Here is a 27,234-nt window from a genome sequence, read left to right as displayed (position 1 = left end):
GCAAGTTACGTCATTTTTAAAGCGCTAGGCTAGGACATCCCCATGCAAAGTACCCCAATACTCTGTAATCATGTAGATTTTTTACCCTCAACTTTGAAATCGATTACATACCCAACCTGGAACTGTACATTCATCGTCAAATCGGCATTAACGTACATGCGCATCTCTATCCATGGGACTTATTTGCATTACTGAATCAATGAATTACTGGTGATGAATAATTCGCTTTCATTTTTACGATGAATGTTACCTTACATTGAGGATGCATGGATTGTACCGGCAGTGCTACTGTATATACCGAATACTTAATGAAACAATAATAAATATCACCAGTCACCGTCTTAATTTTGTATCATCTCTTCACCCTAAGAGACACAGATAACACTTATATACACACCGATCCAACTCCGATATATAATACTCGATCAAATCGAAGATTAGAAATAACCCGTAACGCGGAATAATAGGCCAAAGACCGGTCCGAACTAGCAAAGCGAAGACAAAGCCGCGCATCCTCAAGTTGACAACTTTGGTTGGACCACATGACCCAGCGCTTCATTATCAAGCCATCATCATTATTCACCTGACTATTACTCATTCGATTCAAGAGGAGAGAATATTGAAAGAGCATAATAGAGACGGACCGCCTGGACTCCGATTCACAAAAGAATAGTCTCTGGAGCTCTTTCTCAATTGGTGACTCTAACGGCGGAATCCGGGTCCGAGTCGCTAATACCAAATAAGGTTACTAGAGGCTCCTCTATTAAGGTTCCCCTAGGCACTTTGTCAAAGTTCCTCGGCAGGTGGAGAAGTAGAGAAAGGAATTGGGAAAGACCATCCTTGTACTACGTATACAAGTACTTAAGTACACTTGTACCTCGCAGACCCCTGTCGGTACCCTCCCACCCCGGTCCCTAGTATTAATCTGGTTGTCAATTCGATACTTATAAAGTCATCATAGTCGCCACTTCCTCAGCTTTCCACCCCACAATCTACAATCTATCTCTATTTACTATTCACTATTCTAAGAAACTAATACACCAAATATTTACATTAATTCTTTCAATACTCATCATCAACTACGAGAACACAAGCACAAAACACCTGTCGACGTCTGTCTGCTCACTCAACACATCGCATCGTCACACAATATGATGCAGATGCTTGACCACAATAGCTTTTCGTCGAGAACTCACCAACCGTTCCAGTTCTTTGCCCAGCAACCTCTCGAGGGTAACTCACACTCGAATATAGCATCGGGAAGGAATAGCGGGTTTCATCAATCATCGTCCCTCTCGAACTTGTCGAACTTAGATACCGCCGCAGCTGCGATCGCCGCCACTCAACGGTATAGGGCTCCCGCAACACCGTCGCAGTCGGGATTTGAAGGGGGGAATAACAGTCAGAGTCTTAGTCAAGTTCCCGATTTGATGCCGTCGGACTCGTGGATGCTTCACAGCAACCAGCAAACTCCAAGAGCCGCGCACAGGTTTAGCCATCAACGCGAATCCTCTCTCTCGTCGCTAGGATCCAATGGCCCTGCGTCGCCATACAATGGCAACACATCGAACCCTCACATAGCCGTCACAGATTCGAGCAACGATGCGTATCACGACATGGGCAATGGCGACAACAGTTACGCATACAGTTTAGGAAAATCGTTGCCTATGGCCGACGCCGCCTTCTACGCAAGCGCCATGCCGAACTATAACCATCGCGACAACATTACTAATGCCAATAGCCACACCCGCCATAGTGGCCGTGATACTCTCAGTGGTCAGCACATGTCGCGCGATGTAGCCTCGGCTGATGGCTTACCAAACATAGCGAACCAACAGCAACATAAGTTGAGGAGTGACCGAGGCTTAGCGCCGGCTCCTGAGTTGTCGATTGGCGGTGGTTCATCTACGAGATCTCATCCCGTATCAGTGGCAAGTTCTATTGCAGGCGGTGACTCACCAGCTACTCCCTCGTTCCACGAACCTGAAGATGACTGTCGAAGACCAAGGAATGGTGAGGCCTCCATCCTGACGAAGCATTTTCTTTTCGAGAGTGACTTTGATGATTATGAAAACTACTTACACCTTTTCGACGATGCAGTTTACAACAACCATGTCCCAAAGTTAGATCGTACCATGACCGACATCTATAACGACGAACTCTTCAACCCGAACTTCACTATAACGTCAGCGTCTCCACCGCCGCAGACGCAAATAGCCATGTCGCCAAGCAACGAGTTGTTTGCCCAAAGACTTCAGGCTGCTAATAGCCAGCACTTGAGTGCCGTTCAGTCACCCATATCCAACCCATCGCGAGACGACCAGTCACCATTCCGCCAAGGCTCTCCATACGCTTCTGCTATCAACGACTTTCCTCAGGTGGGTATGGAACAGATGCGACTTGGGTCGGCTCGACAAATGCATCAACAGCGAAAAGCAGAGCGGGAAGCAAACGAACTACAACAACAACTCGCGCGCAATTCTACACAGCAACAAGGCACGCCAAATACTATCTCACCCAAGGATGCACTACTCGACTTCAACGAATCGGACGAGGGTTCCAACATGCCTTTATTTCCATCTCAGGAATCTCATAACTACACTATGGACTCGGCAAGAAACGATGCCGTGAATATGGCATCCAGGAATATTTCCCAACATTCGAGCCCGTCCTTCCACTCAGTGGCATCGACACCGATGCAAAGCGGGTTCAACTTCTCAATGCCATTACCGCAGCAGTACCCCTTCATCGCCCAGCAGCGGTCAACGCCGACAACTTCGACATATTCCAGGGTTAGCTCGGCCGATGCGAGCAACTCTGAAGGTGGCGAAGTACCAAGCCAAAAACCAGCGGGGGCTAGCGCGGATGGAGGCACATACACTTGCACGTATCACGGGTGCACTCTGCGATTCGAGACGCCAGCATTATTACAAAAGCACAAGCGCGAGGGGCATCGTCAGGCCAACGCTCTGAGCCACGTCAGGTCGTCCCCAACGACGTCGGGCGGTATGCCGAGTAGCTTACTTAACAGTCAGGCTGGGCCGCATAAGTGCGAGAGAATCAACCCTAGCACCGGCAAGCCCTGCAATACGATCTTCTCCAGGCCCTACGACCTTACCCGTCACGAGGACACGATCCACAACGCACGCAAGCAAAAGGTTCGCTGCGACCTCTGCACGGAAGAGAAGACGTTTAGTCGGGCAGACGCTCTGACGAGACATTACCGCGTCTGCCACCCGGACGTGGAGTTTCCGGGCAAGCACCGGCGACGTGGTGGCGTTGGCGTATGAGCTGGCGCGCACACGATGAGGCCTAAAGCTCTGCAACACACGAAGGTACCTAAGTATCAAGGTATCGAGGTTAGCGATTCGCCAAGCAGAGGCGTCGCAGGTTGCAGGTAGGCGAGAATGTTCCTGGTGGGGAGCAAGGGAGCGTGCTCGAATGGTCTGGAAGCCGAACAAAGGCCCAATGCATGCAAGGCGCCGGGGTTTGCAGGTGGGGTTTCCGTTGACGTTGGAAGAAAGGGTGGAATATCAGGGTCCAACGTCAATTCTGCAGGGTCCTGCGGGCTAATGATGCACCTGGCTATTTGCGGTATGGTCGATTTTAGCGTTGGTCCGGCTCTCTAGCCTAGGGTGTCACCTACAGGGCGCTGATCAATCAGAATCGCTTTGGGTTGGAACCCGAACCCGTCGCAAGCCCGCAAGCCCCGTCCCCGCAGCACCCATGACTGGCCTCTTCCTTTATGACGTCGTCCCCATGACGTAACTACTCAAGGTTCTTGGGGGGGTTCTTGGGCATGGGTAGAGCTGGCCGCAGAATGCAACGAAAGGTACTACGGCATCACCACCTACATCATACTCATCATATTCCATATCCGCTTATCATCGTTTTGCATCATTGGCAACCCATCCCGACCGTCCCAACCCTTTTTTGGCGCATTCTACCGGAACAGCTCATCCACGGTTCCCGTTTCTGATGGGTTCCCACGTTACACCATCGGCACCATCAAGTACCATCAGATCACTTTTGGCTTTCTTGTGGGAGCCCATTATGATGTTTCGCATCTGTCATCACTTTGCATTGAATCGGGCTCTTTTCTAGATAACCCACATGGAGCTAGGCGTCATTCGAGAAAGGGTAAATAGGGGTACTCTTTGATTTTTTATCTTTTATCCTTTATCATTTTCGCATTTCCTTACGTCATCCGTACATTTTCATGCGGTTACGCGGGTTCGGGTTACCTATAGACATGGGGACTTTAAAAAATTGCCGGAATCGGATCAGCGATGTGTTTCCTCATATTTTATATCATTTAATGTTTCTTTTTTCCCCTTCTGTATAAACTGCTTTTTTCCCTGTGTCTATTTACCATTCTCCAAAAAATTGCACTTTGGGGGTGTTGTACAATTCTGGCAAAGGGGAAAAAAAGAGAATCTTTTAAAACTGGCCTCCGATGATTGGGAGAGGAAGCACGACGAGACGAGAAATATCTTATTACCAATTATGAATGTACGATCAGCGGGCTATCATCTGTTTTCTTCTTGCTTTTATTCATCCATTATCATGAGTATCATCATCATCATCGACATCGATATCAGGCGGAGAGCACTGGGTGGCATGCAAGAATTCATCAATATCAAAAATTGACGCCGGCTAAAGATTGTACGATACAGCGGGGGAATTGATGGCCTATAACAAAAGCGAGAGCCGTCGGAGATGAGCTCGTCACGATAGATTACGTATCCTGCAAGGGTAACTTAATAATACCACCTACCTAGGTAGTTTTTCATGTACCTACCTACCTACATATTAAAGCTTTAGAGCTGTGATGCTATAAAAATGGTGCCTTATGTTTGGTGCGTGTAAATTTATCTGCGTGTTATGTATTATCGTAGCAATGGAAGTAAGTGTGTAGTATATGTGTGTGCATGTACGTATACGTGTCTCATTCTGACGGCGTGCAGATTAAGCTTATATTTCGCGGCGTGACCTTGGGTGGGAGAGGTACTGGAAAATAGGTAGGTCGGTAGGGGAAAGAAAAAAAAACAATTGCTATTTGGGCGGGATGCCATTGGTTGCGACGCGCCTCGGCTTAAGACGCTTACGCCGGGGCTGGTGGTTGTGAGGCGGCTTGGCTTTTTTCTTTTTTCCTCTTTTTTTTTTTTATTTGTTTGCTCCCGCGGAATTTTAGGGGTCCAAGATTGGGAGGTGAAGGGTTTGTTTGCATCTCTGCACCCAACGTTGCGAGCTTGCGATTTGGTAATTTTGGCATTGATGATGATGATGATGATGCTATGCTACATATACATACATGCAGGTGGTTGGGCCCCTATTTCTGCTGCTGCTGTTGTTGTTTGATCATCTCCAGCTTTTTTGGCTCTTGTTTTCCCTTGCCGATTGACCTAACTATCTGATCTGACATACCGACATGAGGTGCTATCAGGAACGTGTCAAGCATACATACCTACATACACACTTACATGTAGATACATATTAGGTAACTACCCAAGCATCTGGCTAAATTACCGCGATGCACGCGAAATCCAAGGTATCGTCAGGTTCGATGACTGGCATCTGACATCTCCACGTATATCGCAAGGCGCGCCGAATGAGAGCTTCGCTTGTCCCTCCCGCGTCTGTCTGTCTATCTATGTTTCGCCGGCGCGCATGAATAGATAGATACCATCGCATCGGCAGGATTGCCCGCGCATCGTTCGAAGCTGGGTCAGATTAAGGTAGCCCAGCCTGCTTGCTTGCAACGTAGTTAGGTATCATCTTACCCTACCCTATCTCGTCACCTATTCGACTCAACGACTCAACAACTCGAGACTCTTACACAGATAGGTATGTACATAGCCCCCTCCCCGGAAAAGCATCATCCCATATCAGGAGAACGAGGGTGATAAAACAGGTTACCTGGGAAGGGAGGAGTTACATTTTCCCTTGCCAGCCTGCCTAGGTAGGTACATACGGTCAAGCCCAAGCCCAAGCCCCGAGCACAAGGTTATTAAATCATGATACATTATCTACTGTAAGTAAATTTTTAATATATGTAACTATGTATGTAGATAGCTAGGTATACCAATCGTATCTGCATCGATGCATCTCTATAATACATCTATGGAATATACCTATACTTAGCAGCAAGGGTAGGTATGTAAAAGCTCGCATCGCATATGTGGGTGCGTTCGTATCAGTGGTCGAGCGCAGGGATAGGTAGCGCTACTGCACGACATTGCAGCGTTCGTTGCATGACCCCCCTAGGAAGCGATGATGTAATCGGACAGGAAAGATGAAAAAATATGCTGCGAATCTGTACCCTCGAAACTCTGGAATCGTTACCGTCGCCGGTCCCATTCGTATCTGTATACTACTAGGGGTATACTCGGTCGTATAGCTCTTCTGGTTAGGCGAGATGTACATCTGTATGTACCTATGGTCCTATGCATGTACCTATCAGTTTTTATCCACCGTCCATCGGAGGGCGGTTCCTAGCCCGGTTCCCCTTGCTCGATCGTGTTGATCGCATAGGATCGTCGGGATTCCTTGATTTTCTCGTCCGTTCTGGAATCTAACTCGGCTCTAGCCGAGGTAACCCGACGGTACGCGAGAGACACGATTAATTTCCCCACACCCATCTAAGACTTAGCCACAGATCTGCGGCGGGAGGGACGAGCTTGATTGATGTGGCTTCTCGGCAAATATGTGGCTGTGCACCTATAACGCGTATGTTTACTACGTAACATCGACGGGAGGGCCTGGGATTATAACAAGTATGCACCCACTATAGCCCTATCCAGGCAACTATTAAGATTCAAGTGTTATTTTTAGAGTCATTGTACCTACATCGCTTGACGTATGTACTTGTGCTAGTCTAACGTGCAAGTTTTGTCGCCTCAAGCTAGATACGTGCCTGTTGTACCTAGTGTGCAGATACTACTAGGTAGGTAGTAATGTAATATACGTCTAGGTGCTTCGCCATGAGGTGACGCAGGTTCATCTTGATGTATCTCAGTGGTATTTCTCGAAGCGGTGGCCAATTTAGCTGTATAGGACCCAGGTCCTAGGTTTCTTGGAACGTGGCTATCCAAGATCTACGTAGATGAGGCCGCCTGCATTCTCGGTATCTAGATACCACGGGGCTATAGCTTCGGTCCTCCCAGCCATTGAGACAGACTCCTAACTCTCCCGCGGAGACGGGCCTCATCCATCCTTGAAGTGACAGCTTTCACATGTCGAGTGGCATAGCCACTTCAGGTATCGTAACTTGAATATGATGCTGAACTTTCTTCCCACATGTGATACCTACTATATAGAACGAATTAGCGATGCAAGATCAGCAATGAACCATAGCCTCATGCCGTTAGCTTAATAAATCTGTAGTACTTCGACAAGACAGTTAGGTAGTAAGTAAGTAGTGGTTTATTTTGGTAATATGGCTACAAATATCACGAGACCTTTTGGTGAACCGTCAACGCCGTGTAATTACACCTATTCGCTCAATACGGCCGTGCGCACATCGGAGAACAGAGGTACTATATCTGTCCAGAGTTGGAACTGCAAGTAGGTTTCATTAGTAAACCGGGAATAGCGCCGTACCTAGTGCTGCTGCTGAGGTGATACATACCTGATAATAGCCTTGCGACGCAAGCACCTCAAGTCCTGGAATGGTAGTCCAGCCTGAGTTCTCTGCAAGTTCCATCAATGGCGTACGGCGAGGCTTATACGCCATCTCTAATAGGACCCTAAGCCCTTCATCATGCCTGGGTTGTTGTAACACGGACCCAACTAGCTCTACCATCGACGTCTCGATCGGCTTGTCCGCGGGAACCGTGCTGATGATGACGTTTGGAAGGTGATGGACATGGCCTGCCTCGCTTACTTGTTCGATGTTGAAGTCATTGGGGAATGTTGTACGGAAATTGAGGGCAGCATCGGGATTCCGTGCTACGACGTAGATAGGGCTGTAACCAAGGGAATGGAGAGCGTAGATAGCTGCCCTACTAGTGCCACCCGAGCCTACTACCATTGCACCGTTCGTTGTTCCGCCAGTCGGTGTTACTAGTCCTGCTCTGCGCAAAGAATAGACCATGCCCCTCCAGTCGGTGTTATCACCTAATAGGCGTTGTTTCGACCCGTCCTGTTGAGACACTGGTATGATAGTGTTGACGGCGCCAATGACACTGGCTGATTCTGAGATGTCGTCGACTAACGCCTTCACGTCAAGCTTGAGCGGGATTGTGACCGATGCGCCTCCGAATTCGGACGACTGAATTATTTTTGTCAAATCAGCGGCGGAGTCGGTTTCAAACAGGGAGTACTGATGAGGCAATCCTGTCTGGCGAAATAGGGCGTTGTGCAAGGCCGGGGACCTAGATGCTGAGATTGGGTTCCCGAATAGGTAGAACTGTTTAGCCTCGAGCTCTCCGATTAAGGCTAGGCCGTTGCGGATCTCAGCTGCTGACAGCTGGCCGGGGGCTGCTTTAAATGGGAGGTCGGGGTGTGAGACAGGCGTTAAAAAGCCATTCAGCACTCTGGACAGCTTCCCAATGGTGCCCATGTTGAGAGCTATTATGGGCTTGCCGTGCGCAGCAAACATCCTTTCTTTGAAAGTAGCCAGCGAGTAGTTGTCTTCCATTTTCTTTGCAACTCCCACCAATTTGATAATGTCGCCGTATTGCAAGGCTCGGTTGTACCACGTTTGCCAGCCACCATTCCTCCAAGACAACTTGCCCTCTGGGTCATGATGCGACGCGATGACACGTGTAGAGTCGCTTCGCGACTGGATGATGGTATTCAAAGTCTCTTCCGAAAGCGTCATTTCGAGATCTATGTATTCGACACCTGCGCGAATAGCTGTCCGGTACAGCGGAAGCAACTCATTTTCTGACGTGTATTTGAAACGGCCACCCTGGGATGTAGACCGAAGGGTGAAAATGATAGGTATCTTTGCCGTGGAACGCAACAGCGAAATCTGTTTCCCGACCGATTCGGGAGAAATGTCATCTAACAAATCGACTCGTAATTCAACAGCGTCTACACCAACCACGACACGTGGGATCACTTCCAACGCGGACGAAACGTTAGGCACAGTGAGCGACACGAAGAACGATTGGCGTTTCTTCTTCGCATTCTCGAGATGTGTACTCTTTCCGGTGATTGACGAGACAAATCGAACGAAGTCAGTAGGTGGATCACTGTTGCTCTTAGGTGGCTCGAGGTAGGGACTGTGGTATTCGTAGTTACTGCATTCCTGGAAGAGAGGTTTGCGCCGTTCGTACACGCCTCTTATATCCTCAGTGTAAGCAGGGCGGGTTTTATCCCGTGTTAGATATTCTATTATTTGCTCGGAGTCACGTTCGACGTTAAGCACCACGCCACCATTGCGATGGTAAGAGACGAGCAATTCCCGAGCTTCTGGTGTCTCGACGACACCACCGCCGCAGGAGAAGACATGGCCTTGACCTTGGTTTTTAAGGACATCTTTTAGAAGTTCGAGTTCGTCGCTCCTGAAGCCTTCCCAGCCTCGGCCACTCTCCCGTATAATCTGGGGAATAGTCATGCCAGATCTTTTCTCTAATTCTTGATCGAGATCGACGAAAGGATACCCAAGGATCTTGGCCATCCAGTGGCCTGTTGTTGTCTTTCCAGCTCCTCGCATGCCAACGATGATGATAGAAGATCCTATTTCAGATTTCTTCACCTTCTTCGGAGCGTGGGGAACGACATCATCACCTGTTAGGCTGACTTTGAATGATTGAGCTAATACGTCCCACCATCCGGGCCATGTCTTTCCAGTGCATTCACGCTCTAAGATAAGGATAGGGCCCGGAGCTATGACAGATAGAACACTGAAGCTCATCGCCACACGGTGATCATCGTAGCAGTAAATGCCTTCGCTCGGCTCGGCCAACTCGGTGAGCTTCTTGCCTGCAACAATAATACCGTCTTCGAGTTCCCTACAATGAATACCAAATTTTGCGAGTTGTTCCCTCATCGCTGCAATGCGGTTGCACTCTTTGACACGTTGATTCGCAATTCCAGTAATTTTAGTCTCTCCTGATGCTACAGCAGCAAGAACAGATGCTGTCAGGAATGCATCAGTCATGGGCTCCATGTCGACCTCAATTCCCTTCAATCCGCCCGGACTTGGGCCAGTCACTGTCGTCGACGTAGCAGTTTGCTCCACGGTGCACCCCATCGGACGCAGTACGTCAGTAGCGAAACGGGCGTCTCCCTGAAGCGAACTCGCGCCGATGTTGGGAATTGTACAAGTCGTTCCCGTAATAGCAGCAACTGCAAGAGGGTATGTTGCTGAGCTAGCGTCGCTCTCAACAACATATTCTTCGGGGTTTTTATAGACACCTTGAGGAATGTGATAAGTATATGGCTCGTCGGGAGATTTTGTGACAGAAATGCCGAATGCCTCCATCATGGCAATGGTCATATCGATATAAAGTTGCGAAATTGGCTTGCCACCAACTAAGCGAAGAGTTACTGGTTTCTTGGCGTAAGGGGCGCACATCAAGAGAGATGAGACATATTGTGATGAAATTGTAGCAGCCAATTCAATGACTCCACCATCAAGACCACCGGCCGCGTCTACTTGCACAGGAAGACTATGCTCCTTTTCAAGGTAATTGATCTTGATACCGTTGGATCGCAAGGCATCCACAAGCGGGCCTATGGGTCGGGTTTTCATCCTGGCATTACCAGTTAAAACTGTCGATGTCGCGCTGGAAGATGAGCACAAAGTAACCACGGTCGTTAGGAAACGGGAAGCGGTGCCCGCATTCCCTATATAGAGAGGTTCTTTGCTTGCTTCGAGTTTGCCGCCTTTTCCAGAAACTACGAGAACTTCACCAGCGTCCTCCCACGTATACGAGGCCCCGTTAAGTTTAGCGATCGCTGACAGCATAAATTCGGTATCATCCGAATGAAGGAGGTTCTTGACACGGCAAGTTCCTTGGCCGAGCGCAGCAAGAACAAGAGCCCGATTCGAGATACTTTTAGATCCAGGGGGAGTTACCTGCACGTTAAGTTCCTTGGGTACACCTGGCGTCACACGTGTGGCAGGAGAAACAACAACTCTGATGGCACTGTCGTCGACTACGCTGGCTTTGGGTTCATACGTCTGGCCCACGGCAGAGAGGAGTACAATCTTCTTCTTCTTGCCTTCATTCTTCTTGTCTACCGCCATTTTCTGAAGCACCACATCTACGGGGCATTTCTTTCCGGCTGTCAACTTGACAATACGTTTGTCGTGAAGAGATGTTGGTAAGTCGTAACTCGCGATACATTTGACTAATCGAGCCACAGCGCCGGGTCGCAAGACGCCAAAGTATCGAGCTAGCTCTGCCTCCTTAACCATTCCAATTGCTACCGCTTCACCATGTAATACTTGAGGAGTGAGGATTGCTTCGAAAGCATGGCCGATAGAATGGCCAAAGTTAAGAAGGTTTCGTAGGCCCCCCTCCTTTTCATCCTTGGACACGACCTCGGCCTTGACGCGGGCGGAGGCAAGTACGATACGCTTCAGTATGGCGCGGATTGGTAGTAATCTATCATTTGGATCGGGGGTCTTAGACCGAATAGCGCTCAAAATTGCGGCAGCATTTTCTTCCAGAGCTGTAAACTCGATCTCATCCCATATAGCGGCTGTCTTGATCACTTCGGCCATGCCGTTGATAAATTCGCGAACGGGAAGTGTTTCGAGGAAAGCTAGATCTATGTAAATGCGCTGGGGTTGCCAGAAAGCGCCGACGAGGTTCTTTCCCATAGGAGTATCGATGGCAGTTTTTCCGCCGATAGATGAGTCGACCATGGAAAGTAGAGTGGTAGGGACCTGAACGAAACGGACACCACGCATGAAAGTAGCAGCGACGTAACCGATCATATCACCAATAACACCACCACCCAGAGCAATGATAACCGTATCTCTCGTACATTGCTGGGCCAACATCCAGTCTTCTATCTCGGCCTTTGTCTCGCGACTCTTGGAAGTCTCGCCAGGAGGGATGGTATAAGTAAGAAGTCGAGTTTGTAGATTTCGGCTCTTAACGGCCTCGTTAAAGATGGTTACGAAGGGAGGGACATAGCGATCGTGGAGATTGGAATCAGTGATTAGAATATACGTCGATGACTTGAGATTCTCGAGGAGATCGTCGGGGACAAAGTTTCGCCAGATGCCGTGATCGATGATAATAGAGTCGGTTCCAAGAATGGAAATACGGGTTGGACCCGACGCACTGTCGGCTTGTGTAGCCATTTCAATACTTCGATTCAACAGTATTCAATTTTAAATCGACTCCCACACCCGATTAAATTATTCGAAGGGTGTCTAATATGCCTTAAGGAACGTAAAGTTGAAAATGTGCTTTTAAGAGGGTAATATGGATAATATATACGTAAGAACGAGGTGACCCTCTATGAAATAATAATAACTCGCTAGATCTCAGTGAATTCCAGCGGTCCTAGACGTCGACTCCATGAAGAGTTGACGATGGCTTGTCTTCCCGGGTTGAGGGAATATGTGCACCTATGTTGGAGGTAGGTGCTTAGTTAGGTTTGAACAATGAAGTTCCGTTGTCGTTGTGTCGTTGTGTTACGGCAGGATGAGTCGACGCTTTGAGGAAGGGTCCGAAGCGGTGGCCCCGCCAATTTTTTTTGGTTGTTCCTGCCACATTGAAGAATCTTTGTGTGGTGATCTGGTCAATTGACCAATAGGAGATCAAATAACTGGCTGTCATTGCTCATAGTTTTTCGAGGTGCGACTCCGATATGCGGGGTCGTGGTGGAGGGGCTGGCAAGCTTCATAGATGCATAGACATGTTTAGAAAGATATATATCGTTAGGAAGAGTTACCTCTTTAAACGCAATGGACCCTTCGCGAACTTTAAAAATCAAATCAGAGTTTCAACAGATCGATGACTTTTGGTCATCAACATTCAACCCGTGACATGACATGAGTCTCCACCGTGCTTACCTTTCTCTTTAGATATAGAGCCGTCGGCGATAAAATAGGAGTTACGAACCGTCTCCGGACGTACCTCATACGACGACCCAAATCCCGAAACCTTGAAGCAATCGGCTTCGCGGCACCGCTTCCTCTTCCCGACTCGGAACATTACGGGGATGTTCCCTCGTCGTTCGTCGCGAAATTAGCCAACTACGGCGCGATTCTGTGCCTTTCCCTTTCTCTCCTGTTGAGAAACTCGACAGGTCTGAGGTGACCGCATATTATTATGGCACCAGTTGAAAATCTCGATAATGCTTGAAAAGAGCCAGGGTGGGTGCTGATTAATGGATGCAACTATACCTAGTTGATCTCGTCCATACAGGGCAATCTTTTTGCCTGTCAGCCTGCTAGGCCCTTGGAGATGGCGGTGACCCCATCTTAAACGACCCGCAACTCTTCGCGTCCTCGCGTTTTGCCTCTGTTTCTGGCACAGCAATCCATTTTTTATGGTTGCATGTGGGGTTTTAGAATTACTAAAAGAAGGAATGCCGTAGTAGAGAGCCTCCATCGCCTATTTGAACCTCACCCGTCCCTGATCCTTCGTGCTATAATGTCTTTGTGAAGCATCCTGTAGAATCGCGTATCTGCTCAATAGACTAGGGTCATCTTTGGTTAGCTAACCCGAAGCAGCATCGTTACGTCAGACATCTTCACCAGACCGAACAATAGCGCTGACTCCTCCCGTGGTGGCGCGAAAGGGTAGGATATGGCTTCCGACATGGATAAACTCGACCCGGAGAAGCTTCAGGTTGACTCCCGACTGGGGACCGGGCCGAATAGAGAAAGATTACACGATTCTCCTAGTTTAACTCAGATGCGTTCTTTGTCCATTGCCCGCGTACGGTCCAACAATGGCCACGGATGCGCCGACTTGGATGATGGCGACGACTCAACCGATGATACAGTTACACCTGATCACCCTCAGGTCGAAAAGGACCCATTCGAGGTAACATGGGAGAGTGAAACGGATCCATTATGTCCTAAGAGCATGAGTATTGTTCGAAAGTGGCTTGTTGTGATAACTGTTGGCATGGGAAGTCTATGTGTGTAAGTGATCCGATACATCACAAATCAATGGTATTTGGCATATGGGTTCATTCTAATGATAGTGTAGGACGTGTACGAGTTCCATTTATGCGTCAACATATTCTCAGATGAACCCCGAGTTCCATATATCGAGCATCGTTGGCACTCTCGGTCTATCGCTTTTTGTGCTAGGCAGTATGTTTTGTTTTTCATCGGCGCTCTCATAAAGTTACACTTGCTAAGTTTATAATAGTTGCTCTTGGCCCGCTACTCATGAGTCCCCTGAGTGAATTCGTTGGACGACGACCGATTTATCTCATTTCCTGGGCTCTATTCCTAATATGGTTGATACCAAGCGCAGTCTCTCGCAACGCCGCGACCATGATGGTAGCACGATTTATCGATGGATTCGGTGGCAGTTCGTTTCTCAGCGTCGCGGGTGGGACTGTCAGTGACATATTTAATCGAGACCAAATCCAAGCACCAATGGTCATAATAGCGTTGAGCCCCTTTGTTGGTATGTGACTATTGACACATGCCGAACATATATTAATTTTACATCGAACTAATAATATATAGGCCCTAGTCTAGGTCCTTTACTCGGCGGTTTCATCAACTACTACTCATCCTGGAGATGGACTTATTACGTACGTACTCTACTGTTGTAGTGTCAATACGAGTTCGAATTACTAATATTGGAATAATAGGCGATGCTCATCTGGTCTGTCGTTGAGTTTGCCATGATAATATTCTTCGCGCCCGAGACATACCGTACGTGGCTATGAAATATATTATTCGGAAAATATATGCTAATTAGTAGTTTAGACCCAATCAAGCTCCGCGAAAAAGCCCGAAAGCTGAGAAAGGAGACGGGGGATGAACGTTGGAAGGCACCTATGGAAAAATCCAATAAGTCTGTTGGGGCGACTATTGGAAACTCCCTGCTACGCCCCTTTCAGCTGCTTATATTTGAGCCCATGTGCCTACTACTCTGCCTATTCTCCGCCATCTTGCTCGGTGTCCTCTACTTGTTCTTTGGAGCATTCAGCCTAGTCTTCGGAGGTACCTATGGTTTCAACCTTTGGCAGTCTGGCTTGAGCTTCCTTGGTATTTTCACTGGCATGATCATCTGTTCTGCGATCGACCCCATCTGGCGTATCAAATATCTTCAACTTTTGGAACAAAACAATGGGCGTCCCGAGCCCGAGTTTAGGTTACCATCTGCGATTGCTGGTGCATTCCTTGTTCCTATTGGCCTATTCATCTTTGCATGGACCGCCTACCCATGGGTTCACTGGATAGTACCAATCATTGGATCGGGCATTTTTGGCTGCGGCACGCTAATGGTTTTCACTGGAATATTCACTTTCCTCGGTAAGTTGAAAATCATATGAAATCAATTATTGGTCCAGTTGTAAATGTTGAAATGGATTAACTGATTATTGCATTAGTGGACGCGTATCCGTTGTATGCTGCTTCAGCACTCGCTGCGAACAGTTTCGTTAGATGTACCTTTGCTGGTAAGTGGAACTCAACGACAGGAAAATCTAAGGACTTGTCATCAGCTAACTCAATATTTCTATAGCTGCATTCCCTCTTTTCGGAATTCAGATGTACCAAAAACTTGGTTACCAATGGGGATCTAGTTTGCTCGCCTTTCTTACGGTGGCGATGATGCCGTTCCCGTACTTGTTTTTCCGATACGGAAAACAAATCCGCAAAAACAGCAGATTTGCTACACATTCGTAACCTGATATATTTATATTAAATTGATCTAGGACTTTTGTTGGTATGTGGCTTAATGTCTGATACCCCTTGCCACAGCCCAGAGCTAGATCACATTACTTTCTTACAGCCAGGGTATCGCCAGACGCTCACCCTGCTCGTTCATGCATCTAATCACAGAGCTGTTGGTGGAGACGAGAGCCGAAAGTGCACATTTGCAAGTTGGTTCTAAGGGTTTGAAAATACGCTATTACGTAGATATGTATATAATGAGAACAGAACACGAAGCATGACATGGTATGCATATATACCTGGGTAGTCATGAATCAAGAATCTATTATTCTTCTATATAAGGGAAACGAGGATAACGGCGAAGAGATCGAACATCTTAGCATTGTTTTTCTGGCTAATAGAATAAAGCTGCATCCAAATCACACTGCTTGTCCTGATATTAAGCCATTCGTCACTTTAGTCCTATGTAGGTAGGTATGGATATTCTAGTTTGTACAAACATCGACGTCTTTTGTCATACGATTGGTTGTCATAACTTATGGCCTGGTGTGAACGGCGAACTTCTGCCTCTTATATTTAATGATTTTTTCATCATCATGTCATACTCATGTATCCAAGACAAGTTGAAGACTCAGGGCTGAGGCAAGTCATAGTGCTCAGATAGTTGGTACAAAATCATGTGTTTAGCGAGATCTCGACACACATTTACTGAAAAGAATGATCCTTTCCAAGGCTGAATTAATGATCACGGGTATAGCTGGCAGGGGTAAACTGATGATTGCTTCACATTGATAACCTTAATTTTTTAGCATCCTATCTAGTCTATGGATAACGCATTTGGATGACTGGTTGTATATCAAGCCGTAAAGCACCGAAGTTTTTACGCAGTGGCCTTTCCTTATTCTGAATCTTCTACAGATAATAGAAGTGCCTACTTAAACTATCCCTTGGGAGACATCATTATCTGCCCGGCGTCTTCTTCAAACGACCATAGCTCCCGCTTGATCCAGCCCACCAAAGGAACAATAGCTCCCGCCTCGTCCGAACTCCACGAGAAACGATAGCCTTCGCCTAGTTCAGTGTTTCGAAGCAACCGCAGTATTTGATCGATCCGATATTCCAGAGCAGTGGTTACACGCCCCGTTTAGTTTCCAAGAGCAACAAATGCTCCCGCCTAATTGGAAATTTCGAACGACAGACCGACTTCTCCTTCCCTCTTGACCACCTTCTCAAAAACCACATCAAATCCTCTCGTCATATCATTATCAACAACCCTGGTTTGAACTCCGTACATTCGTCCGCACCAGAAAGACTCCTCATCCAACAAACACCATGGCTGCTGGTTGGACTAGCCTCGAAGAGAGCAGCTTCTCCAGCCAGCGCATCGAAGCGGGAGTGCACCAGTCCATCACCTGCCTCTGTGGACGGGTATGTACAATACCAAGCAAAGAGCTTCGCCGAAAAGGGGGATTTGTTAACGTCGCATTTTCGTAGATCCAAGGCTTGATTCGGGGTCACCGTCCTCTCCACGTAAGCTGAACCATTATAATTTCATACCCTCCTAACGCCCCTAAAACTAACCAAAACTAGCAAATCTGCCACTGTGCTGACTGCAAGAAAATCACCGGTGGAACACACGGTGATCTCCTCGTCACGAGAGAGCAGTTCTTGGAGATTAACTCGGGTAAGTTCTTCAGTCTTGGTCATATCCACCCATACTTTTCCATTAATCCCACCAATCCCAACACTCGTTAATCATCGACAAGGAACCACTCAAGTACTCTCCTTCCAGGCCACCCAGTCGACCTCCGAATTCAAGAAATATCTCTTCCGATGCGAGCACTGCAGTTCCCCCATTTATTTAAAGGAGAGAGATATGCAAACGGATCGCATCTTTATCTTTGCCGGCTGTCTAGTGAACCACCAGTGGCTGCAAAAACCCGATATCGAAATATTCATGCAAGAGAAATGTCGCTGGTTGCCTAAACTCCGAATGACTCCAGCTCCTTCACCGGAGCCTGATGTGGAGTTGGTACAGGCCGAGCCAGACATGGAGATTGTGAGATCGTACAGCGCGAGTGAGGAGTCAGATGAGTAATGCGGGGAAAGATGGTCTCTCGTGTTGTGGTCGGTTTACGCGTTCTCTTCCCTTGAGAGTTTGTTTCGTCCCGGTGCCATGGTCCGGGTTGATCACACGCGTGACCGATAAAGGAAGGGTTGAAATTTGCTGATGGTATGCGAATAGGGAGGGTAGCCTGAATCCATAGTGCATATAGCACATCGTTGATTTATCGTCATCTCGACGGTAGTATTTTCCTCGCATATTCACGACCTAGCTTCAGCATCGCCCGGACATGATCCTCGAGTCGCCTGTCTTTCCGCCTCCGCATCCATAGTAGTACGATGCCTAGGACCACCATGTCTACTGCTAGATGTTTTGTAACAATCCATAGCATCCATTTAGTCCATGAGGTGAAACTCTTTTCTTTCTTAGACCTCCACTCGCGTCCAGCCGTGATCTGTTCCCGTAGAGCTGCTACCTCGGCGGATAACCGGACAACGGCGCGTTCTACTTTGCGTGACCACCTGTCTCCCTTCTTCACATATTCCCCTTCGACGTCGTCGTCCTGCGCCTCGCGATACTCCTGTTCCGCCGCGTCGTCCTCGCTCATGGGGCTAAGCATCTTCATCGGGCCTTCTGTCCCGCTTAGTGGTTGTTGAAAACGTCGGGGTTCGGCGAAGGTGGCATCTTTTGGAGATGCGTTCGACGACGATGGGCTGTTATTCTTAATTTGATCCCAAACGAACTCGAGCTCCGCGACCAGTCCCTTTCCGTCACTATCAATGCCAGCTGTCAGTCCAATGCACCAGCCACCGCCTCACTCGTTCAAGGATGGAAGAAGCCTAGTTCTACCTTGGAAACAACTATTATATCTTGCATGAAGAGGGGAAAACTTACGGCGTAGTGGCGTATCGATGCATAGTCTCTATCAATGCTTCGATATACCGCCTTTTGGCCTCGGTTCGACTGAGTCCACTCTGGGCATTCCAAGCGTCCCATTTATCGCGCTCGCGCTCGAGCTCATCGGCATCGATACCCGGACGGCGCTCTGGTCGTTCCATGACACCGTCCACGTCTCCCTCCATCGCTTGTTTGTATAATCCATATAATCGCAAACGATCGCCCGGCGGGGGGCGCGACGCTCCGGTCTTGGGAATCTTCTTCACCGTATTCAGGGCGTGCACGAACACGCGGTCTACCGAAGGTGGGGACTCTATCAGCGACGGTGTGATGGATTGGGAACTTATGAGTAAGGCAGGAAGAGGAAAGGGACGGTTGATGATTGGAGTTGTTGATTGGCTCGGCGGGTCTTGATTCTCAGGGGACATACCAACTGAGTCGGCCATTTTGAGCCTCGCATCTGTATTGAATACCGTATATGATTCTAGTTCCGACTCTTTCTTTGCTCTTCGTATCTATATACCCCTATCCTTGCATGGATAGAGGAACCTGGTACGCCGAAGGCGTGGCGAGTGGGAAATCGTACGTACGCGTAGCGAGCCCGCTACGGCTGCCCGAAGAGCAGGTCGAGACAAATTGAAGCTGATGTTGGATCACCGCCTAATGCGTTGGTTCTAAGGCTACCAATAGGGAGCCCAGGTTCAGGAACACGTCATCTATACAGGTGGAAGACGCAAGGAAATTCTGTCAGGTCGCGGAATTGAAAAAGGTACGATTCTGAGCTGGTTTTAATATAAAATAACAATTAAGTTAAAGGATTAGGCGAGTAGTAAACCAGATGCAATGAGCAACGAGCAATTACTATCTTAAATGTCGGTCGTGAAGTTTGTGGTTTGTGAGATTCTCCCCCATAATGAAAGCTTATACATTTTGGGGTTCGTCACGTTGATCGCGGGTGTTAGGGAATTGAGAGGAACTGAGGAATTGGAATTGCCTCGGTCGTAGAGAGAAATGGACCCCCTAGGCAATGGAAGCAGGGGTCAGCTCCTTCTGTAGATCCCTCTGTAGGTCCTTCTGTGGAAGCTGTAGGTACACTTTGCCGTGCTGGCCACTCGCGTGGTACAGTGCGTCACTGAACTTTCAACCCCTGGAGTCTGTGGGGATCGACCCATCTTAAATTAGTGGGAACCGGAACCTTAGTTTTATGGATGGTATTAAACCCTTCTCAGTTCCCTCCGCATCCGAGGAAGGCACGTGAAGGGGACAACTTCAGATAAGAATTCATTTCTAAAGTGTAAAATGGATGTAGATAGGACAAGTGTAGCGTATTTATCCCTTGCAATCTTACATTTTTATGAGGTAGTTTTGAGTGTCTATGGAGGTGGTTTCATGACTGACTATGTCTAGACCTAAACCAACAGCTCGCCCGTTATCACGAGGATACCTAAACACTCATAGGATGATTTTGCTTAATGGATATCGAAACCAGCATGAATGAGCCACTGAGCTAACTAAAACCTACCTAGTATCAAACTGGGGATACTCTCTTAGGAATGGTGTAATAGATACTAGGTAATTAATTCGGATAACTCTTTCTATAAGCCTTTGTTTTATGGTCATAATTTATAAATACCTGGGTCCTAGTGCTACATAACAGGTACACTGCATACACCATGTACCCTGACATCGTACATAGCAACAGCATATGTCATTCACCTAGGTAGTAAGTAGGTAGCTAAGACCAGTTGTCATACTCTTGCTGGGTCGACTCGGCTGACTTTGCTAATTTTAAGGATTCCTCTTTCTTCTTCTGCAGGCGCTTGATCAAATTTTTGTTCTCCAGCGCCGCGCGAGCTGCATTGGCCCCAGCCTCCTTCTTCGACAATGCACCTCCAATGCCAAGCTGGAGGTTTTTTTCTCCAAACCCATCGAAGAATACACCCACGGTATACCAAGGGAGCTTCCCCGAGACTTTATCCATCTTTGGCTCACCCACGTCATTGTATGCAATCCTCACACCTTTCGCGCCAATGACCTGACTAAGCTGGACCTTGGGATTTAGGTCCTGTTTCGCGGGTTTCTGGCTGTCGTCATTGTTTCCGGTTTTCGAGTGATCATGGGTAAGACGCGGTTGAATTTTGCATTCTTCTCGTATCTCTTGTGCGATTGTTGTACTCCAAAGGGACTTTATCCAGAGTGACACACGCGACAGGCCTTCCGAGTCTCCCAAAATTGCAGCTGCAACGTATGACTCGAAAACATCACCTAATACTTTTTTCTTCGCGTTCTGAGACGCCTGGCTTCCGCCAATTCGACCATGCAAGTCAAACTCGGCCGGAAACTTCGTGCGTTTGTTAATTCCGTACTGTATTGTGTAGCTGGATAGAGTCCCGTTCTTGATAAGTCTCTCTCGTAACTGAGAACATCGCCCAGGACTTAGATTTGTGAAAGTTTGGTAGATGAAAGATGTAGACATTAGGTAAAGGTAAGCGTCTCCGATCCACTCGAGTCTCTCATAACTCATATCTGTTGGTCTCGTCGTCATCCCAGAGTGAGTAAGCGCAGCTTGCTCGAGAGTAGGATCTAGGATAGGAGGCAAAGGCGGTAATCCCGAGCTAGGTATATCATCAAGTGTCCACCGAGTCAATGATACAAGTGGTGGTATGATAAGCGCCATATGCATATTGTCGTGCTTTTTTCCATCGCCGTCTAGCTTTTGAATCTTGTGAGATTCGGGCTCATGTCGATTAACGGTAATTGTCTAGTAAAGCGTAAGCTAATAATGAATATAGTATCGATCCAATGATTGAGCACTGACCCCATCTTGAGTAAGTAATTGGGCGGATGACAATATTTTCTTGTTGTGGCGCTGTAGTATCGATGCGATTTGATCGTTTACTTCGGGAGCATCACGAAATGTATCAAGCTCCTTCTTTAAAGCCTTCACAGCTCTCAGCAAATCTTCTGCATGTTCCAAGATTTTCGAAACTGGCGCTACATCATGAGATGCGAAGTCCGTATATGAACGCTTCGACATTCTGATTATAGAATCAGATATACCAGTAAGCAATTGGTATGTACATAAGTTTGATGTTCTCACTATCTGATTTGGATTTATATGTGGAGATTATCAATTTGACGTTGCGAAAATTGATGAAGTACGAAGTACTAAGTACATGTACAAAACTGGGTAAGTGGCTTATTGCTCTTACTTCAATATTATGTAAAAGGGGTTTTAATATAAAGAAGAATATTATGTTACCGAGCTATTGCCAATCTTCAAAAATAATTGACCGATTTTTATCCGACCTGCTTTGCACTCTAATCGGACAGCTTTTGACGTCGCGACAACTCGATTTACTCAATTGCAAAACGAGCAGAGGCTACTTACCTAGGCGTCCATATAGCCAAAATGGCAGCAGTCACTCGTTCGAGGCTGCTGAACCTCACAAAGGTAAGCATGCCGATCTACTCAGTCCTATTTTCCTCGTGCAATCTAACTAATGTTAACAGGCTCAATGCGAAATCTTCGCAACAACGTACAATCCTGACGGCATACGGATGGGCAACCTAATCCTTCGACAAAGGTTAAGAGGTCCGACACTTGCGAAGTACTATCCTCCACGAGGCCCTACAATCAACACATTAGAGAGAGCGTTCAAAGGCTTGGGGTTGGAGACCATCAACGAGCAAGAAGAGGATAGATTAGAGCACTTGGCGGGGTATGCTCTCCCATATTTCGATCACCAATGCCGGCAGACAGAAATCTAACTAGTTGACAGAGTAAAATCGCGTGGAAAAGGCGCACCGAAGAAAATAAGGACTCCCAAAGGCAAAGGACGTTTTGGTATGCTATCTTCCTCTTGCCGGTTATTGAGAAACATATTAACTATGATGCAGACAAAAAAAAGAAATGAGACTAGCATGTGCTATATCTGTATATATGTACACAGCAATGACGGCGTTCATGTGGTTATGGGATGTGAATGTGTTAATAAAAACAAAGAATTCTCCGAAGTCGAGACTACTGTCCCCTGTTTATGATGGAATTGACATGACACCACTATCTCTACGCTTTTCTCCGCAGAGTTAGATTCTTCGGTAGCTAATTCATTTAGGTTCCTAGGAAGGGCTAATCAACAAGAACATGAGGGTTGCGTTGCTCGATTTGATGTGAGGGTGTTTTATCGAGGATGATTTCAAGATTAGAATTTTTTTAAGGAAAAACATTAGGAAGGTACAAATGTTATGTGAGTACTAATGTATAAAATCCAGGTAGGGGACAAGTTTAACATGATCAGCAGGATACACTATCAATATGAGCTCGATTTTTCATTTCTGGTTTAATAAATCCCGGGGTTACATAGGTACCTACCTACATAGGAACCATCAAAGAGAGGCAAGATAATACCCACTAATTTTTTAGTGCAAGCCTACAAGGTACAAAGATGGATCATGAACTTTGCTGTCGCAGTTACATGCTAGGTACCTCAGAAAGCATCTATAGTAAGTACCTTTGCACTAAGTACCTTTGCACTGCAAATTCCTACTGTGGGTACTCTGATCCTTGTACTTCACTTTTCTAGACAATATTCTAGACAATATTCGTAAACTTAAAATACCTACCTAGTACGTACAGCTTCACTGATTTCAACCTCAAGAGCTTGTTCTACCTAGTAATGTATTTCAGGTCTACGAATTTTATTTAATCCTAACTTCCAAAATTCTAGAGATTTCTTCTCTTATTCCATCCCAACGCTTTACCCTCAAGATTCTTCGTTCGATTATTATCACCCTTCACTTACTTCCTACATACATTTCCTACCTGCCCTTCGTCTCTTCTAATCCCACCTTCAAGGTACATCAATCCGACTTTCGTCATTACGAATCTTTCACCTTCACCTTTTAATAATCATCTGTTCCTCCTTCATATACCATCGTGTTCGACCATTCTTCACGCGTATATACCAACGACCAACGACCAAAGATTACTGAGCTACTTTTAATTTTATTAATTCTCTCATTCTTGATCTATATCACCTTCGGTCGATACCTTTACCTTGGTCCTTTCCGCCTTGGTTATTTAGTATTAGGTCATCTAGTGCTGTTCATTGGGTAAGTGCTACTTTAACCTTATATGCCCAGTGGTGTACCTTCCTCTTCATCCCATCCTTCGAATATCCTCGCCCACTTTCCCGTTTCTTAAAACCACCATTTATTTGCGCCTGCCCAAAAATTATTTCACCTGGGTTCCAATCGCTTGCACCTACCCTAACTCAGTCATAACATCTCCTTTACAAAAATCTTTTTTTCTCTCTTCTAATCTATTCCATCCGTCCCTTTGATTTTATCCTTCACCTCTCATCACCCACCATACCTTTCACCCCATCTACCACTACATCACACTGCACCGCAACTCATCCACCTTTCGTTTCACACCATACCATACAATACCATTTAATAGGTCTTGCAACACAAACCAGGCATCTCTGCCATTTGTCAACTTTTGTTTTGAACACTTAGCGTGCCAGTCGAACAACGATTTCTCTGATAGCAGGTTACGGTTTTCTGCCACCTTGAATACTGACCAAGACAGAAACCATGTCTACACCTGTTCCTTCGACTGGTTCCCCTACTCCTCGCCGCCCCATGGCTACTAAAGCGGTCTCGAAAGAGGAAAACGTCAAGGTTGGCACTGAGAGTTCCTCTACTGCCATTGTAAGTGATATTCTCGAGCGTATCCTTCCTCAAGTAAGTGGTTATCATGTTTAAGATGCTTGATATACGAACTTGGTTGATTGGTCGGCCTTGTTCATCTATCCCATCTATTTATCTTTATCTGCTAAATACATCCTGTTATCTTTGCTATAATGTTGGGATGGTAGAACTGAAATTAATATTTATTCATAGCCTCAGAAGAAGGCGGCCTCGGCTCTTTCGACCTCTTCGTTGGTCAACCAGAGCTATCCTAAGGTCTGCTCGTCTTACAATTTTCCTTTCCTGCGATCCGTTTGCTAATTACAGCAGAAGATCAAGTTGAGCCACGAGCCATCCGGTCATCCCGATTCGAGCCCAATGGACAACCTACTGGAGCATCTGAACCACCATACGAACGTGCTCAACCAGCAAGGTGAAGCTTTCAAGGCTTCAGAGGACGGTAACTCCGCACCTCCTACCCTTCAGCATGCATCATCGAGCAGCTCGGTGCCTATCACACCTGCTACCGAGACATTTGGGAGCACAGCTCCGACTACCCGACCGGCCAGTGCGACTCTAAAGAAGGATGGGGAAGTCAACAAGGATGAGGTTCTTCGTTTGAAGCTAGAGCTTGCTCAGGCTCAAAACAAGATTAGCCGACTTGATCACGAGCTTACACAGACTCGTCAGATCCAGCCTGGTTTGGAGTATGGCATCGGTGGCTCTCCTGTAGACAACGAATTCTCTCCCGAATTCCGCCCTGATTCCGACCCATCGCGGGTCTTGGGCCCTTTAGCCCCTAACGCTGTCGGTCATCAGGCAATGGGCCGTGAGGGTCAATACTGGTCTTCCTTCGATGATTCCAGATCGGATACCAGTGATGCATTGTCGGCCACTGGTTTTAATCGTTCTCGTAGGCTTTGGGGCCCCAAGAACAACCAAGGTCCTTTCCAAGGAGGTGGCTTTCCGGGACCTGACACCCCGCATAACCAATGGAATGGACGTAGCGCTCAGCAGCAGGGTTTCATGGACCAGAACATGGCCTATGAGCCTTCGGTTTCCGGCAACTACCGTGGAGATCGTTTGACTCCGGATTATGACTTGACAATCAGACCTTCTAGTAGCCGACGAAATGCCCGATTTGATACTCGTCTCGGAACTCCCGCCTTTGGCGCAAACCCGGGACTTAGTGGTGGTTACAACTATGGTGGTAGTAACTATGGAGCCGACAACGGTACGCAAGGTCCGCCTCAGGCTCCATCTAATTCGGGAATGTATTCCAACTACCAGCCAACTCCTGTTGGTACGCCGCTTTCGCCCTTTGCCACCGAATTTACTTCAGCTACGGGTGTTGTGCCCTGGAAGCCAGAGGTATGTCAACTATTCTTTTATTACTTAAATTCTCTACTAACATAGATTTGTCACAGCCCGCGTCTTCGGAGGGCCAAACTTATCTGCCGACTACCGAACCTTTGAACTATCGTCGCTTGCTCGACCGCAATGTCAACTGCAACTGGAAGTACATTGTCGACAAAATCATCTGTAACAATGATCAGCAAGCTTCTATTTTCTTGCAGCAGAAGCTGAAGGTCGGAACCCCGGATCAGAAGTACGAAATCGTTGAAGCGATTGTTGGTTCGGCCTACGCTTTGATGGTCAACCGCTTTGGTAACTTCTTGGTGCAACGATGTTTCGAACATGGAACTCCAGAACAAGTGATCAAGATCGCCCAGGCCATTAGAGGCAGCACACTCAGCCTCTCGATGGATCCATTTGGTTGTCACGTAGTGCAAAAGGCTTTTGATGCCGTTCCGGAGGATTACAAGGCCATCATGGTCCATGAACTTCTTCGACGCATTCCCGAGACCGTCATCCATCGATATGCGTGCCACGTTTGGCAGAAGCTATTTGAGCTGAGATGGACTGAATCGCCACCTCAGATCATGAAGTATGTGAACGATGCGCTGCGCGGCATGTGGCACGAGGTTGCTCTCGGCGAGACGGGAAGTCTGGTCGTCCAGAATATCTTTGAGAATTGCCTCGAAGAAGACAAGGTATATATACTCAGTGCACATCATTAAGTAATTTTAGATTAATATGCTAACTGCCTACCTTGCAGCGTCCTTGCATTGAAGAAGTTCTGGCCAATATCGACATCGTTGCTCATGGTCAGTTCGGAAACTGGTGTATCCAGCACATCTGCGAACATGGCGCACCCGCTGATCGAAGCCGTGCAATCGATCACGTTATCCGTTACGCGGCAGAATACAGCATGGATCAATATGCCTCTAAGGTGGTTGAGAAATGCCTCAAGATTGGTGGCCCTGAATTTCTGGCACGTTACCTTGACCGTGTCTGCGAGGGCCGCGTGGACCGTACTCGCATCCCATTGATCGATATTTCCAGCGACCAGTATGGCAACTATTTGATCCAATGGATTATCAACAACGCGTCTCCCCAGCATCGTGAGATTGTTACAGCTCACATCAGAAAGCATATGGTTTCCCTCCGTGGATCCAAATTTGGATCCCGTGTCGGAATGCTCTGTACCAATCCAGCCATTGTCACACGACCGGGACCTGGCACTGGTACTGGCATGGGACGAATGCCCGCAGGTCCTCGTTACAATGGCCGTGGCTACCAATAATTGCGCAGCCTTATTAGTTTCGAGACCCGGGGCGTATTCAGCTGAGGAAGAACCCTACAACCATCGCGGCATGCTTTCTTAGAATCACGATGCAATTTTATAACGTTTAATTCCTACGAGTGTTTTCTTTTTTCATTTCTATTT

At 47.3% G+C, this 27,234-nt stretch overlaps 8 protein-coding genes across 8 annotated transcripts; 5 read left to right on the top strand and 3 right to left on the bottom strand.

Moving 5' to 3' along the window:
• Positions 1-1,007: 1,007 nt before the first annotated feature.
• Positions 1,008-3,545, top strand: GGS22DRAFT_146964 (uncharacterized protein). The gene is made up of 2 exons (XM_047958922.1): positions 1,008-2,013; positions 2,101-3,545. The coding sequence occupies exons 1-2, from the start codon at positions 1,152-1,154 to the stop codon at positions 3,288-3,290; spliced, it is 2,052 nt and encodes a 683-aa protein (XP_047818630.1). The 5' UTR covers positions 1,008-1,151; the 3' UTR covers positions 3,291-3,545.
• Positions 3,546-7,494: 3,949 nt separating this feature from the next.
• Positions 7,495-12,271, bottom strand: GGS22DRAFT_189004 (Pentafunctional AroM protein; the record flags this gene model as incomplete). Its single annotated transcript, XM_047964790.1, has 2 exons — positions 7,495-7,560; positions 7,631-12,271. The coding sequence occupies 2 exons, from the start codon at positions 12,269-12,271 to the stop codon at positions 7,495-7,497; spliced, it is 4,707 nt and encodes a 1,568-aa protein (XP_047818629.1).
• Positions 12,272-13,628: 1,357 nt separating this feature from the next.
• GGS22DRAFT_146937 (putative bicyclomycin resistance protein) lies at positions 13,629-15,931 on the top strand. Its single transcript, XM_047958920.1, has 8 exons — positions 13,629-14,068; positions 14,136-14,242; positions 14,301-14,564; positions 14,627-14,694; positions 14,755-14,818; positions 14,873-15,421; positions 15,499-15,567; positions 15,633-15,931. Exons 1-8 carry the CDS (start codon positions 13,728-13,730, stop codon positions 15,794-15,796), a joined length of 1,626 nt encoding a protein of 541 aa, XP_047818628.1. The 5' UTR covers positions 13,629-13,727; the 3' UTR covers positions 15,797-15,931.
• A 1,185-nt stretch (positions 15,932-17,116) lies between these two features.
• GGS22DRAFT_189002 (Mss4-like protein) lies at positions 17,117-17,882 on the top strand (the record flags this gene model as incomplete). The annotated part of the gene is made up of 4 exons (XM_047964789.1): positions 17,117-17,212; positions 17,279-17,314; positions 17,375-17,468; positions 17,551-17,882. The coding sequence occupies 4 exons, from the start codon at positions 17,117-17,119 to the stop codon at positions 17,880-17,882; spliced, it is 558 nt and encodes a 185-aa protein (XP_047818627.1).
• Positions 17,883-17,980: 98 nt separating this feature from the next.
• Positions 17,981-19,691, bottom strand: GGS22DRAFT_146933 (acyl-CoA binding protein). The gene is made up of 2 exons (XM_047958919.1): positions 18,744-19,691; positions 17,981-18,622 (listed from the first exon to the last, which is right to left on the bottom strand). The coding sequence occupies exons 1-2, from the start codon at positions 19,190-19,192 to the stop codon at positions 18,079-18,081; spliced, it is 993 nt and encodes a 330-aa protein (XP_047818626.1). The 5' UTR covers positions 19,193-19,691; the 3' UTR covers positions 17,981-18,078.
• Positions 19,692-20,389: 698 nt separating this feature from the next.
• GGS22DRAFT_146928 (ribonuclease III) lies at positions 20,390-21,843 on the bottom strand. Its single transcript, XM_047958917.1, has 2 exons — positions 21,565-21,843; positions 20,390-21,507 (listed from the first exon to the last, which is right to left on the bottom strand). Exons 1-2 carry the CDS (start codon positions 21,781-21,783, stop codon positions 20,482-20,484), a joined length of 1,245 nt encoding a protein of 414 aa, XP_047818625.1. The 5' UTR covers positions 21,784-21,843; the 3' UTR covers positions 20,390-20,481.
• A 237-nt stretch (positions 21,844-22,080) lies between these two features.
• GGS22DRAFT_164350 (mitochondrial ribosomal subunit S27-domain-containing protein) lies at positions 22,081-22,737 on the top strand. Its single transcript, XM_047961523.1, has 4 exons — positions 22,081-22,200; positions 22,260-22,468; positions 22,529-22,593; positions 22,647-22,737. The coding sequence occupies exons 1-4, from the start codon at positions 22,159-22,161 to the stop codon at positions 22,661-22,663; spliced, it is 333 nt and encodes a 110-aa protein (XP_047818624.1). The 5' UTR covers positions 22,081-22,158; the 3' UTR covers positions 22,664-22,737.
• A 1,610-nt stretch (positions 22,738-24,347) lies between these two features.
• GGS22DRAFT_200466 (ARM repeat-containing protein) lies at positions 24,348-27,178 on the top strand (the record flags this gene model as incomplete). The annotated part of the gene is made up of 5 exons (XM_047966444.1): positions 24,348-24,497; positions 24,657-24,719; positions 24,774-25,814; positions 25,871-26,497; positions 26,563-27,178. The coding sequence occupies 5 exons, from the start codon at positions 24,348-24,350 to the stop codon at positions 27,088-27,090; spliced, it is 2,409 nt and encodes an 802-aa protein (XP_047818623.1). The 3' UTR covers positions 27,091-27,178.
• Positions 27,179-27,234: the final 56 nt, after the last annotated feature.

Source organism: Annulohypoxylon maeteangense, assembly GCF_022496945.1.
Source record: "Annulohypoxylon maeteangense strain CBS 123835 unplaced genomic scaffold GGS22scaffold_9, whole genome shotgun sequence".
In the NCBI taxonomy this organism is placed as follows: domain Eukaryota; kingdom Fungi; phylum Ascomycota; class Sordariomycetes; order Xylariales; family Hypoxylaceae; genus Annulohypoxylon; species Annulohypoxylon maeteangense.
Note: the sequence above shows the minus strand (reverse complement) of the source record. Positions and strands in the feature narration are given on the sequence as shown.

What these genes read in the sequence shown, in the direction of transcription:
- GGS22DRAFT_146937 (XM_047958920.1), top strand. Translation starts at nt 13,728, where the DNA reads ATGGCTTCCGACATGGATAAACTCGACCCGGAGAAGCTTCAGGTTGAC. An exon ending in AGCGTTGAGCCCCTTTGTTG is followed by an intron (nt 14,565 to 14,626) that starts GTATGTGACTAT and finishes AATAATATATAG; the next exon opens with GCCCTAGTCTAGGTCCTTTA. An exon ending in CTTCGCGCCCGAGACATACC is followed by an intron (nt 14,819 to 14,872) that starts GTACGTGGCTAT and finishes TTAGTAGTTTAG; the next exon opens with ACCCAATCAAGCTCCGCGAA.
- GGS22DRAFT_146928 (XM_047958917.1), bottom strand. Translation starts at nt 21,783, where the DNA reads ATGTCGAAGCGTTCATATACGGACTTCGCATCTCATGATGTAGCGCCA. An exon ending in AATTACTTACTCAAGATGGG is followed by an intron (nt 21,508 to 21,564) that starts GTCAGTGCTCAA and finishes ACGCTTTACTAG; the next exon opens with ACAATTACCGTTAATCGACA.
- GGS22DRAFT_146933 (XM_047958919.1), bottom strand. Translation starts at nt 19,192, where the DNA reads ATGGCCGACTCAGTTGGTATGTCCCCTGAGAATCAAGACCCGCCGAGC. An exon ending in CATCGATACGCCACTACGCC is followed by an intron (nt 18,623 to 18,743) that starts GTAAGTTTTCCC and finishes TGGCATTGATAG; the next exon opens with TGACGGAAAGGGACTGGTCG.
- GGS22DRAFT_146964 (XM_047958922.1), top strand. Translation starts at nt 1,152, where the DNA reads ATGATGCAGATGCTTGACCACAATAGCTTTTCGTCGAGAACTCACCAA. An exon ending in CTGTCGAAGACCAAGGAATG is followed by an intron (nt 2,014 to 2,100) that starts GTGAGGCCTCCA and finishes TCGACGATGCAG; the next exon opens with TTTACAACAACCATGTCCCA.
- GGS22DRAFT_164350 (XM_047961523.1), top strand. Translation starts at nt 22,159, where the DNA reads ATGGCAGCAGTCACTCGTTCGAGGCTGCTGAACCTCACAAAG. An exon ending in GGCTGCTGAACCTCACAAAG is followed by an intron (nt 22,201 to 22,259) that starts GTAAGCATGCCG and finishes TAATGTTAACAG; the next exon opens with GCTCAATGCGAAATCTTCGC. An exon ending in AGATTAGAGCACTTGGCGGG is followed by an intron (nt 22,469 to 22,528) that starts GTATGCTCTCCC and finishes ACTAGTTGACAG; the next exon opens with AGTAAAATCGCGTGGAAAAG.